The sequence below is a fragment of the Anomalospiza imberbis genome, chromosome Z (assembly GCF_031753505.1).
Source record: "Anomalospiza imberbis isolate Cuckoo-Finch-1a 21T00152 chromosome Z, ASM3175350v1, whole genome shotgun sequence".
Lineage (NCBI taxonomy): Eukaryota > Metazoa > Chordata > Aves > Passeriformes > Viduidae > Anomalospiza > Anomalospiza imberbis.
Genome location: NC_089721.1, coordinates 60,422,713 through 60,435,941, shown reverse-complemented (window position 1 = coordinate 60,435,941; position 13,229 = coordinate 60,422,713). Strand labels below are relative to the sequence as shown.

Here is a 13,229-nt window from a genome sequence, read left to right as displayed (position 1 = left end):
GTGTAACATTTCTGTAAGTGCCTGGATTTTGGGAAGGATATTGTGGGTTAGTTTCTTGATGCCATTTAACCTTTGCAATCAATTTGGGATTTTTTCCTTCTCTTGGAATTAAATACACCACAACGCTAACTGGTGATGCCATAAAGAGCTGTGAATCAGTATGTATCAATTTTTCCAAGCGTACTGTAATTCTCAGGAAAATCTTAGATTGGTTCACACTTTATTCTGCAAGGTTCTCGATGTACAGTAACCATTTTTCTGTGCTATTTTACACAGATTGTTCTACAAATTTTGTGTAACTGTGTTATTACCTTTCAGAAGGCCAAGCGATAAGTGGATAGCAAAAGGATCTACCTCATATGCAATCTGAAAAAGTTATCAGCAAGTAGTTTCACTCTAGTGTAAAGAGTTGTAAATTGCAATTTGAATTTTAGGACATATCTGTAAGAGACAATCCAGCCCTGGCAATCTAACAGTACAAAGTCATGGCCTAGAAATGGAATTTTTTAATTTGCATCGACTTTTATATATGAAAAGAAGTTATTTAAACTAATTTTTCACTATTGCTTTCAGGTAGTTTCCATCCTCCTTCTGATCCTAATGTCTATGCATTGAGTTAAAAATACTCTTATACAACAACTCATTTCATGTAAGGGAACAATGCTTTGCATGAGGACACTAAGTTATTTCGACTGTGTGCTTTAACATTAGCTTTTACCTTTTTTTAACTGTCACTGAAAATCTCCTTCAAAAATGCTTCTTAAGCAAAAATATTAGTGGTCCTTGAACAAGTGCTCCAAAATTCATTTAGAATCCTTCATCACAAGTTACAGAAATAATTGAATATTTAGATTTTTAGCGAACAGAAAAATGAAATTAGTATTTCAGCTGCTGTCCTAAAGAAGAGTCTGGTATAACTAACCAAACCCCCCAAATAATTCTGCTCTTCACTGAGGTTTTTCTATTAGGAAAAACCCTCCTGAACTATATTCTGTACCTCAGCAAGGACAATTTTGTAAGCAGAAGCAGCAAAATGTGCAGGAGGAATAACCAGGTATCGGGAGTTTTCTCCTGCAGGCTTGGAGTTACTTAGAGCACTAGTGCTCCTATAAAGAAGAAATCTCTCTGAAATATGGATAGAATTTTCAGTAGGGGATTTTACCACTGTTACCATTTGGAGCTGCATCTGGAGCTGAAGTAACCAGGAAAACTATGTGAAATATAAAACAGGTCACTGTAATCAGGACCTTCCTAGGTTGACCTCCTTAGGTGCTTTTTTGAACACAACTCCAAGAAGTACAATAAATCCATGGTTGTGATGATCTAATGTTACTGCTACAGAGATTTAACATTCAAAACAGTGAAGTCTCTGTTTAAAGCCAGTGATCACCACCTAATAAAGGCCATAGTGGAAAAGCTAAGGGATCTTTTCCTTAAAGAAATAGTAGCATATTGCTTCAATCTGTAGAACTACCAGCTTCACCATCCATTTTAGAAGGAAGTACTTCCCGTTGAGTAAAATCATGATCATATTCTTTCTCTCCAACAGTGAGGGTGGGTAGGATCTCATCATGCAGACAGGGGAAATGTAAATGTTTCACTAACCCTGGAAGAACAGGAAGTTGAAAGTCAACCAGAGATGAAAATAGATTCTTATTTTTTTCTAGTGAACATTCAGAGAAGTGTGGTGTAACTCCAAAGGGAAAAGGTGTCTACATCAGACCATGTTCTTTTGTAGCTCTACAGTGATCAGTAGGGAAAATAAAATCATGCAACAAAGGCATCATTCACACCCACAGTACTGGGTAGAAAAAAGCTGATATTGAGAATAGTGTGCTTTTTCCCCCCTATATTCCAGGAAGTGGTATAGTTCAATTATGTTTTATTAACACATAGACATTATATTAGAGAATATTTAGGGACAGAAAATTGATAATAAACACTGATACATTAAAGCTGAGCAAAATAAAATTAGTTTTTTATGCACTCCTTTTAACAAAGGACCACATAGTGACCACATAGAAAGGAAACTGTACTAATAGAATTTAAAAAAAAATACTACTTTGTTGGTATAGACTAGATAGGAAAAAATCTGAGCCAAATTAAATCTGTGGACTATTTCCTAGATATTATGGAGCCACAAGATTCTGCCCTAATTGCACAGAGTTAGTCAGTATTAGGTTGACAACTGTCTTCCAAGAGAGCAGTGATATTTAAATTAAGTCGACTTTCCAGGTGACAGAAACAGTTAAGCAAGGATTGTAAATTACATATATGATTGTCAGCAAGGAGAAATAATTTTCTTTCCAATGTCACAACCAATATTTCCTAATAAAAATTAAAAAAAAAAAAAAAACCCACAAGTGATTTTCTGGGAAAGATACATTCCTGACAAATTTACCAAGAAAGCATTCCAGTCATTGTGCTAGCTTGAGGTAATATGATGACAGTTTATTTTCATAAATACAATATACAGCATCATGAGACTGTGGAGATACGTCTTTCAAATCTGAGAAGTGCATGTCACAGCCACACCAAACAGTAATTATAAAACACAGATATACTGAAAACAATAAAATGATGCAAAAATTATGGTCTTCAATGGTCATTTAAATTAACAATATCCAAAAGTTCACAAATTCAAAGTAATACTTTGATACTAGTCTTAACTTGTAATAAATATGTTATAGTATTGTAATGTATTCAATTCTTGTCTATCACTTATCACAGATCATGACATAATTACATGTGGCACTAGTCTATGAAATAAGTAATGGAGTTCAATATATTTACTATTCAGTAACTACAATCGCTAACATCAGGAATAATTATGTCCTGAAATTATTTTAATCCCCTTCTGTGTATGTTAGCACATATAAGTACACTTCTCTATTTGAGTTACGTTATCTAGTAAAATACTGGCAATATTCACTTTTTTATTATCATGCTTATCTTTGAAAACCTTATGCAAAATCCTTTGAAACAGCTTCTATAAAATTTGGAGCAGACATGAGTATTGTAAATGTGCAAATGATGGCAAAAAGGGTAAATGCAACCAGACATAATCTGTCTATGACAGCAGCTGCAAACTTCCACTCACTGCAGATCTCTTCACCCTCATCTTGTTTCCTGAACCGCATCGCTATGAACTGGACTTCCTCCAAGATTTTCATAATCACTGGAAGAGTGTCCATTAAAGCTTTCTTTTGCACAAGCTCAGTATCTTCTGCTAAGGGGCAAGTCATCTTTCCGCCCTTGCTGCCCAGGTCGTTCTGCTGTGGGCAGCACGGGCTCTCCATGGTGTGGTAGCCGTAGATGGTGTTGCCGTTGCTGGACTGGTGCCCAGGAAGGACATTCACCTCCATGCTGTTTACACTCAGCTGCTGCTTGGAAAAGCTGTACTTGCAAGAGAGGGGCTTTATGTTTTCCCCAGGTTTTTTCATTCGTAAAAACCAGGCACACCAATTCAGCAGTATGACACGAACCTGAAAGAGAGTTACCACGGCAGAAATACAGGACACTCTTCAGCATTTTAAAAGTTTTTGTGACTATTATAGTCAGTCTGCACAGTTTCTTAGAAATACTGATGGATTTCTGTGTTCTCCAGCTATCTGCTTTCAAAATGTTTCTTTGAGGGTCTAACTTTTTACCAAGGATAGCCCTTTTTTGGATCTCTCTTGAACACAGAGGTGTTCAATGCCCACTTAGCTTTTAAAGCAAAAGAGATGCAAAATTTTACTTTACAAAATGGTCCTTGGAGACCCACCTTTATCAAACACTCCAAGATCTCTGCAATTGAGCAGATAGCACAAAATTGACTGTATGGTTTTCAAACATTTCTCAGATTGTAAAGAAAGAGACGCAGTTGAATACTTTTGGGGCCAATGTTTAGATTTTGCTGAAAAAAATCCCTATACAACAGATTCTAGAACATTTCCCATCTCCATTGCTATTGTTTACATCTAAATAAAAGACCTTAGTTGGGTTTTCGTGGTTTTTTTGAAAGCTGTTTTATACTCTTTTGAGGAGTTCAACCATGGAATACAGCAGGATTTTTTTCAAAATAGTAAATCAATTACATTTAGCAGCTCAAAATCTAAGTGCCACTGTTAACTGCTGTCATTTCCCTGTGTGCTGGTGCATCACAAGACGCTCTAATGTGCACACAGCAGATTGTGAGTCTTATGCTTCTTGTCAAGATCATAAAGTGAACTAACTCCTGAGAGTGCTTCCAGAAATTTTTCCCAGTGAACTGACCTTCAGATGTTTGGTCTGAGTCTGTGCCTAAGCCGGCTAGAATTCCTATTGGTAATATTTTAACTGCCAAAGGCAGGAAAAAAGCTGTGGATTCTGTAAGGTCTTATGTGCAGACCAGCAAACTAAATTTGCAAAATCTTGTAATTATAAGATCCTCTAGGTGTTATGCATACAAAAAGGGCATTTACAATGTGCTTGAGAGGGACCCTCTATTCAGATAGGCCTCTTTGATGACTGCAAGCCAAATAAATTTGGCTGCAAGCCGAATAATCTGACATCAAGGAGGGAACAGATGTGGCCTCTGGTTTCCCTTTTGAGCCTTTACTCACAAGGATTCCCCGTGTAATCCTGCTCCTGTTACTTTGGTCGTGTTTGACTTGGGACCACACTTTGCCTCCAAAGCTGTTTTAGATGCAGGAAAAGTTGACTCCTGTGTTTGCACAGAACAGATACAGGAATGGGGAAATTACAGCTAGCACTTGGAGTTACTGCTGTAATGACAAGCATAATTTCAGAAAGGAGGAAGCCTTAGTAATCACAGATAGGAATAATAATAATAATAATAATAATAATAATAATAATAATAGCCAAAACTAATGACGAGTGAAAAGCAGTTACACAATTTTTTAATTCTGCAATGTAAGCTCTTCTATGTCACAATCCTGTACCATTTTCTGTGAGCCACTTTACTTCTCTCCCACTAGCAAATTTTTTGTTCTTCATCATTGTCGGGGTTTTGGCTGGGATAGAGTTAATTTTTTTCCTAGTAGCTGGTACAGCGTGGTGTTTTAGATTCAGTATGAGAATAATGTTGATAAAATACTGATGTTTTGGTTGTTGGAAAAATAGTGCTTACCCAGAATTAAGGACTTTTCAGTTTCCTGTGCTCTGCCAGTTAGTAGGTGCACACAATGCCATGAGGAAGCATGGCTAGGACAGCTGACCTGAACTAGACAAAGGGATCTTCCAAAAGTATGTAAAGCGTGGGGAGTTGGTTGGAGGCTGTCAATTGCTTCTCAAAAACAGGCTGTGCATCAGTTAGCAGGTGGTGAGCAACGGCATTGTGTATCACTTATTTCTCTTGCATTTTATCACTCTCTCTCATCCTTGCTATTTTTTTTTATTATTGTTATTCATTACTTTAATTAATATTATTCATACTATTATATTTTATTCTGTTTCAATTACACAACTGTTCTTCTCTCAACCCACAAAGTTGAGAAAAACTGGCGTTTTTCTTATTCTCACCATCACAAGGGACGGGAGCTAGGATGCGAGCAAGTGGCTGTCTGGTACTTAGGTCCCAGCTAGATTTAAACTATGAAAGTCCTGAAAGACTGTTTTCCATTATTCATATTATTTGCTTTAAATATTTAATTATTTCCCCCATAGTCCCCACAAACCATACCCATAGCATTGCAGTGTAAAAAACTGATTCTGCCTTTAATTGAACTTAATTATAATGCACTCAGACTGCTCATGGACACAAAATGGGACAACATGGAACAAAATAAAAGTCTTAATTGCTAGCAATGTGTCAACAGTGTCAGTTGCAAAGGGGAGAGAGAAGTTAATTCTCTAGGACTGTGAAATTACAAAACACTTAGTCAGACAAACTTTCTCATTAGAAAATGTTAATATGTGTATGCCTTAACTCTGAAAGGAGATGTGAGGTGAAAAAGCACTTTTATATAGGAATGCTGCTTTTTCCTTCAATACAGAGTTTTTATTCCTTAGGGAAATTACATTTATAACTACAGTCAAACCCATTTCCCATAGAAAAGTAAATACCCAGAAGACAGTAACACAGCTTTTAATTAGCTTGGATTTCAAATGCCCTATTTCCTTGAAAAGACAGACACTCAGACATCAATCTGTTCTTGTCATACCAATTAATTCAAGAGACAGCTGCAACATACAGGTTTTTGGATAACAGCTGAGTATGATAATATGAATCTATATTCTCATATGCATTGTCATATATGGATTTCTATGAAGGAAGTACACAGGTACAGCTGTCTTCAGAGGTCAACAACCCTTCTGTGAGCCTCTCCTAGCTATAATACAACCGTACTGCTAGCTTCCATCACAGCCACCAGCCTGGCCTAGTCCAGAGCAGAGAGTCTCAAATTAAAGCTCTCTTGATAAGGGACATCTGCACCTGAGCAGAACTGTGCACGTCCAGGTCTTAAGTATATCAAAAGAGAATCCTGACACATAACAAACCTGCCTTAGGCACAACAAAGAGCAAGAGTTCTCTTGCCTTTTCCCACAAAACCCCTTCTTCCCTCAGTGCTTGGTCTCTCCATATCTCTTTCCCATGAAACAGTCTTGTCTGTCAGCAGAGAAAGGTCAGTTGAACTGTAGTCCATACCTGATGTAATCCACTCCCAAACAGCTCCTTAGCTGGGTCTTCGTTAGTGTTTTTTTCCATGCTAGCTCAGCAGACATTATCAAAAGTGTCCACCAGCCAGCAGCTGTCATTTCTCAACTGAGTAGCCAACAAATGCCCTGACTGAACACCTTGGATTTAAATTCCTCTCTTGGAAAAAGCTGGTTTGTAAGTCATCAAAGATTAATACAAAGGAAGGCACAATTCTAAGCAGTGGAATAATGAAAGTGAATACCTACAGAGAGGATAAACACTGACAAGCACTCTCCTCCCACTTTTGTTGCAAAGTGCAAGGACAGGCCCCTTGTGAGACAGGCAGGGAAAATAAACTGCTCTACAGTAAATGGTTTAGAAAGCAGCTGTGTTTAGGAAATGCATCCATTCAAATCTTCTGGGTCTGCAGAAGCTCCCACACATGCCCAATTGTCCAATGCCTCCCCCTGCAACTGACTCCAGCAGACAAATCTATTTAAGCAAGAGGTGAGAACAATCATGTAACAATATCCAATTAATCAGGGTTAGAGTTTGCAATAAACTGAGGCCTGGCTCTGACATGAAGAGAACTTTGTGGGGAGTAATTAAATGGTAAAGGCAGCAGCTGGTACTGGAAATGCAGAAAAATGTAATGCAAAAAATTTTCTTCTTTCTGAAGTTACTGCTTCACTTCAGAATTTTTTTTTTTTTTACTGAGCAAAAGTCATTCAAGGTGTTTCTGTAAGAAACACTTGACATGGGTGGACAGGCAAAACTGAAAAATAAACCAAAAAAACCCAAAACAGCAACAAAAAGAATAGAGATGAACATGAATTCTAACAACTGAGCCTTGGCCATGGCTTGTAGGGTAAAAGTGCCTACTTTTGTGGGGTCAGCCTCTTCCCTACACACTTGGCATTCACTCTTTTCCTCCTGAGATCCCTCAGCCCTGTCAACCTGTCTGGTCTATACCTTTTACAGTCTATCATCTGCACTTCCCAGTAATGCTTTCCACAGTTTTTGCTTCCTGATGGCATGTTTTGAAATGTATGCCAGTTCAGCTGTCAGGCCACTGAACAAGGTTTCTTCTGAATGAGAATTTGCCGCACATTGCGTTTTCAGCCAAGGAAACATGAGAATGGTAGAGAGCAAGAGCTGACTTGCAGGGCCTGTGAGGAGGACTAACATGGACCATTGTGTCTGGGCTCCTCAAAAAGCAATCAAATGGTTCTGTTATACTGCTGCAGATTCTGTCCATGAAGACATCTGAAGCATGTTTCCCAGATTTGTGCCCTCAAGTTTTGCCTACAAGAAGGTTCATCCAGAATTCACATTCTCTGCTACCTTGAAAGTAAGAGGTTTTTTAATCATACAGCACTTTGGGAAATAATTGGGAAATGTCAGGGTAATTATGCAGCATGAAAAATGTAGTAAACAAGATATCAGAGGATGTTGTAGAACTGGACTCCTACAAACAGGGTGGTAAATAGTTGACTGTGACTATCTGCTTCTGTTTTTGTCACTTTTCATTCTGTAAACAAAAGCATACCTTGCTTATTCTAAAATCTATTAGAAAAAAGAGAGAAGGAGAAAGAACATAATTTTCTTTTAACTTGAAAATATAAAGGAAACATTCCATTTGAAAGCCAGCTGGCATTGGTGCCAGATCTCACTGAGCTGACAAAGTCTGCTGCTGCAGAAAAAAGAGGGTCCACGTGCTAATGCACTGGGAAGAGATCAGACAGCAGCAGAGAAACTGCCCAGTAGAGACTAGCGTTTGTTTAGCACATTCTGTCAGTACTAGTGTCTGCTGGATATGAAATTACAGGTTTGCACATGCAGAGTAGGTGGTGAATGCGATAATTTTGTAATGACTCAACCACTCCATCATGAGGTTGAAAACAAAGGCCAAATAGGAGAAACTATTTTAAATGGAGAATAAGAGAAACTGGTTTTAGTGGGAAAGCACATTTAGTTCCCTTGTTCTTCCCCTTCAATTGCAAACATAAGCATCAACTATGCTGTTTGTAACTGACTTTTCAGTGTAATGGAAAACAACTTCTGCCTCTCACCTATAACAAGTTTACAGTAGTTTTTAGATAATTTTCTTTTATTTCAGTAGTAACCTCCTGAATGTTTATCACCAAAGCTGCTTACCCATTTGGGCATCTTTCCTGCTTGTGGGTCATGATGATGAAACTGCAGAACCAGCACTGTTACCACCACAGACAGACCAACGATGACCATGATGCTAGCGAAATACTGAGCTGCAAGCAAAAGGAGGACTTGGTTAAGTGGGGGAAATACAAAGAGCACATAATATTCCTTGGCCATGCCTCGAGATCTACATTTGGAAGCACTGCATCAAATCTGAACACTCTCTTCTATGGTCTGCTGCACTGGAGCATTTGAGGTGTGTATCTGCTCAGCTCCCTTCTCTCCTGTGAGGGAAGGCCTAGAACACTTGAAAGGTGAAAACCGTTTGGTTTTTGCCCCTGAAGAGGAGTGTAGGGCCTTACAGTAAGAACACCTTTGTGCCTGCTGCCAGGACAGTGAGAAGTTGAGCTGACAACACTCACAGGGACTAGCATTCCCAGTCCTAGGCCTTCCGTGATACCAGCAGAGGTGTTGGAGGGAGATGTTCTCATCATGATGCCTCTGGATCCCTTCAAAAAGTGTCACCAGTTCCCCACCTTTGCCCCGCTACAGCTCCAGGTGGTTAGGCATATTTCTCATTACTCTTCTGTGCCCTCAAGACCACTTCTTCCAATTCCTATGAAAGTACACTACAGCCTCCTTGAATGTTAAATTTAAATCTGCTGTGCAGAAAAAAAGCCCAATATCTTGAAAGCCAGAACTGAGGCTTGAAGCCACGTCTCCTAAGTTGCTGTACATCTTCCTCATGCCATGAGTGAGGTTTATGTGCTGGAGTGTAAAGCAGAATTACCCACAGGGGTAATGACATTTGAAGGCTTCAGTGGCAAAATACCAGGGAGCATTACTTTTGGCTGACATAATGGTGCAGTGTGGGAGAGCACATCACACTGATCCAGACTGCAGCCTCTTGCAGCTTGAAGGAAAAAAAAAAATTAAATCAAAGCTCCAAAGCAAGTTTTGTTCTGCCTGTGTTTCTTAATACTGAATCCCACTGCTTCAGCAGCAAAAAGCTTCAGGAGCAAAAATCTACGATAATGAGATTCTAAGGCCTTCCTGAAAACAAGGCTGCAATTGCTTCAAGAGGTATGGCTTTTCATGACAAAATGAAATATCTATCTAGATTAGAACAGTCCCAAGGGTGAAATGAATTTAAAGGTCTCTATTGCACTTATTCACAGAGAGGAGAGTCAACAAGCAGGCAGAAGCAGAGCAAATCAGGTTTCATGGAAGTTGTTACATGCCCCATGTAAAAGAAACACAGTAGTGTTGATACCCTTGGTTTAATTACTGCCATGAGTCAGTAAACAACTTCCTTAAACTCTATGCATTTTGATACCACCAGACTTGAAAGGCCTGAAATGGTCCATTTAAAATGGCTTAAGCTAAGATTTTTCACATATCCTTGGAAAATTAGTCACCTGGTTAAACTTGAAAACAACCTGATGATATCTGACTCAAGATCCTAACCAATGATTAGCAGAGGAATTATGCTCCCGGGGTTTTTTTTATGCTGTAAACCCAGGAACAGATGTCAGGAAAGTGCTGTATAGAAAAGCTATTAAATAGAAAACAGATCTCTCCAGAATAGACTGGGAACCAGAGGGGAGCCAGGGACCCATAAAGAATGATATTTTATAGTTTTGCCTGGTGGTAGGCAAGGAAGATGCTGGAGATTTGTCATCTGCATTTTGAGGGGAGGAGTAGGGTGTTCCTGTTCAAGGTACACTGAAGTCTAGGAAAGTAGGGATGGAGGACATAATGCACAGTACTTGAGCTCTATGTGTTAGTATGAGGCAGGTAGAAATCTGAAATCTGGCAGGTAGATCTATGCCCACTGGGTAGGTGTAGATGCTGTATTCAGAGAGAAAGTTGCAAAGTCCTGGAAATGCCCAGGACTGCTCTAAGGCTGGATTTTGCCAGTCCTGAAGAGACAACAGCAAAAGTGGAGGAAAAATATAGCAATGACTGCAACAGCTGCTGGTCTTTCACATCTCTAGCTGGAGATATGATAAAGGCTGTTGCCTCCTTTTGTGCAACAGGAGAAGGTAGAACTAATAGCCATTGATCACAAAGGAATTGCTAGATCACATGCCCATGCATCTCCTTGATTGAAAACCTGACTGTCCTTACAATCTAGAACCAGGCAGGGATGGCCAAGACCCTGGATCTAGACTCAGTGACCATTCCCCTGTAAGGGAAGAAAAGACCTCAAAACCCAGTGGGTATGTCCACAAGGCAAAAAAAAAAAAAAAAAAAAAAAAAAAAAGTATATGGTGTAGGAATGTGTCCCCTGTTGATGCAGTAAACAAGCTACCCTTTGTCTCCTTAAAAAAGAAAAAAGCCTAGAAGTTTGTCTCCTCAATTTGGTTAAAAGACACCTCATAGGACCTTGGGGACTTCACCTCAAACTTAAGGATAGCTAATTGGACAGGAGCCAAAAAGTCCCGCCTAAGCAATTCACTAGAAAAATAAGAGAACAAAATAAGTAATTGCTTTTATAAAGTGTTTTCACAGGAGCAAGAACCTCTTGCCCTGGCTCACTTTTTCTCTGTAAAGAGCTTTTTTATTTTGCCTTTTATTAAAACTTTTTGTTTCCAACACTGTCACAGGAGCCATCCTGTTTCTTTTATGCCACCTGAGGTAGCTGAGCTATCAAGGGTATAATGCTTATCTCTGAGAGCTTATAAGACCTGGCTTGAAGAGAAAAAGCATTAATATGGCTCTGAAATTATATCTTTACTTACTCGGCATTTTCGGATCTTTTCTTCTTAAGGTTTAATCCTACATGCTCTCTTTTCTGGCAGCAGAAAAACATAGTCATACTGCAGCAGGAGAACTGTTGAGGAGAATTTCTGTGCTGTCCTCCATGAACCTCCTTAAAAGCTTGGCCTAATCTTCCAGTCTGCTCATTTCTGTTCCTGTCAGTCTTTTGCCCTTGCACCAGCAAGGTCAAACCCATCACTTGGTGACAGCTACAAGGGCTGCTGTCCCTGTTCACCTGTGAGAAGCCAAGTCAGTTTTGTTATGCCTCAGCAATGGTCGTCAGAGGCACGCGGGGGAGGGATTGCACATGTGCCATGTCCAGGAGACAGCCAGGAGAAGATGGAGGAAAGCCTTGTCTCTGGGGAGACTTTGCCTGGCCACCAGTTCATGTCCCACATGGGACAGGCAGTCAGCAGGGGAACACTGAAGACACTGTACCCCAGAGACACTCTGCAATCGACAGCAAAAGGTCTCTGCCAATGGACTGCACTGGGACATCAGACTGGGCCAATGGTCTCCTGTCAGCAGGCAGACTTCAGCAGGATCTGGAGGCATAAAAAGTAACTGCATCATAAGCCTTGGGGACTCTTTGGGGTCTGTTCTGTCCTTTGTCTTTTGTGTTTTTGGGGACTTCTTGAGGCTTACACTTTTGCCCTGGCCCCAGCTGATGTTTTGGCTCTCTCGCCCTTGCCAGCTCTTGCTCACCCTCACATCTGTCCTGCCTTCCTTTCCTGCTTAATCTGTGTGTCCCTGCCTGGGCCACCTGCGTCCAACTGAGCCTGCCCACCACTGCAATTTTCACTGCAACCCTGTCCAGACTTCTGGACCTCCTGCTGGATCCTCCCCCACCTTGTGTCCAGCCACTGCAGGAGTTGTCCACAGGCAGGCAGCATGTGCAGCCCCACCTCGGGACATCAAGGGCACTCCCCGATCTCTGGAGGCAACACCCTCTTTTTCCCTCTGTCTCCTCTCTCTCTCTCCCCCTCTCTCCCATTTTATTTCCTCTTAATCTGTCTTCTCTAGCCCTCTTTAGTAGAGTAAATCCTCTTTATTTTGTCTTTTTGTTACCAATAAATGGTTCTCAGATACAATGTTTGCCTCATTTGGCTTAATTTAGTTTCCGACCACCTATTATTAAAAGAACTCTTCGCTGTTCCCCACAGTGGAATTTGACATCACCTCTGGCATCCTCTCTGATTATGACTATGACTCGGCCTTCTCCAGCAACCCTGTGAGGAGAGAAGCCTTGAGGCTGAAAGGATCAAGCTACAATGCTCATGGATAATAGTTCCCTTGGAGCCACTGGACTTCAATCTTTATTCATTCTACCCTAGCCCCACACTGCCCTGAATTAGCAAACTCTATTTCTGGGTCTCCACTGATGTTGCTGAGCACAGAAACAGAATGCTCTCCTGCGAGATGGGGCATGGAGGGGACAAGTAATGAGCTTTGGTCTCCCAAGGAACTGCCTTGGCCTAGCCACCAGACCTTTCTGGTAGTATTTTAGGAACCATCCTAATTCCTTTTTATTCATTTAGTGCTTTGAAGCTGTTGCTCTCACAAAGTGCTACGCCCATGTGTCTGTTTGTAGAGGTAAAGGCAAATCTGATTTTACAAAGAAGCTCAGCCCCTTTCACTTAAACTGCAGGAAGAAAATGCTTAACAACTCCCACTAAACATCCCTCTG

At 40.3% G+C, this 13,229-nt stretch overlaps 1 protein-coding gene across 7 annotated transcripts in view; it reads right to left on the bottom strand.

The window, feature by feature from the left end:
- Window positions 1-2,419: 2,419 nt before the first annotated feature.
- LOC137464419 (neuronal acetylcholine receptor subunit alpha-7-like) overlaps window positions 2,420-13,229 on the bottom strand; it is a 60,065-nt gene continuing 49,255 nt past the window's right edge. For 6 of the 7 annotated variants that reach the window (XM_068175744.1, XM_068175747.1, XM_068175746.1 and 3 more), the window contains 2 exons: window positions 8,780-8,889; window positions 2,591-3,485 (listed from right to left, as the gene is read on the bottom strand). In XM_068175744.1, coding sequence (XP_068031845.1) covers window positions 2,964-3,485; window positions 8,780-8,889 — 632 coding nt within the window. In that variant the 3' untranslated portion in view covers window positions 2,591-2,963. Of the gene's footprint in view, window positions 3,486-8,779; window positions 8,890-13,229 lie in introns of all 7 variants that reach the window. The other variant, XM_068175745.1, reaches the window with a different exon arrangement.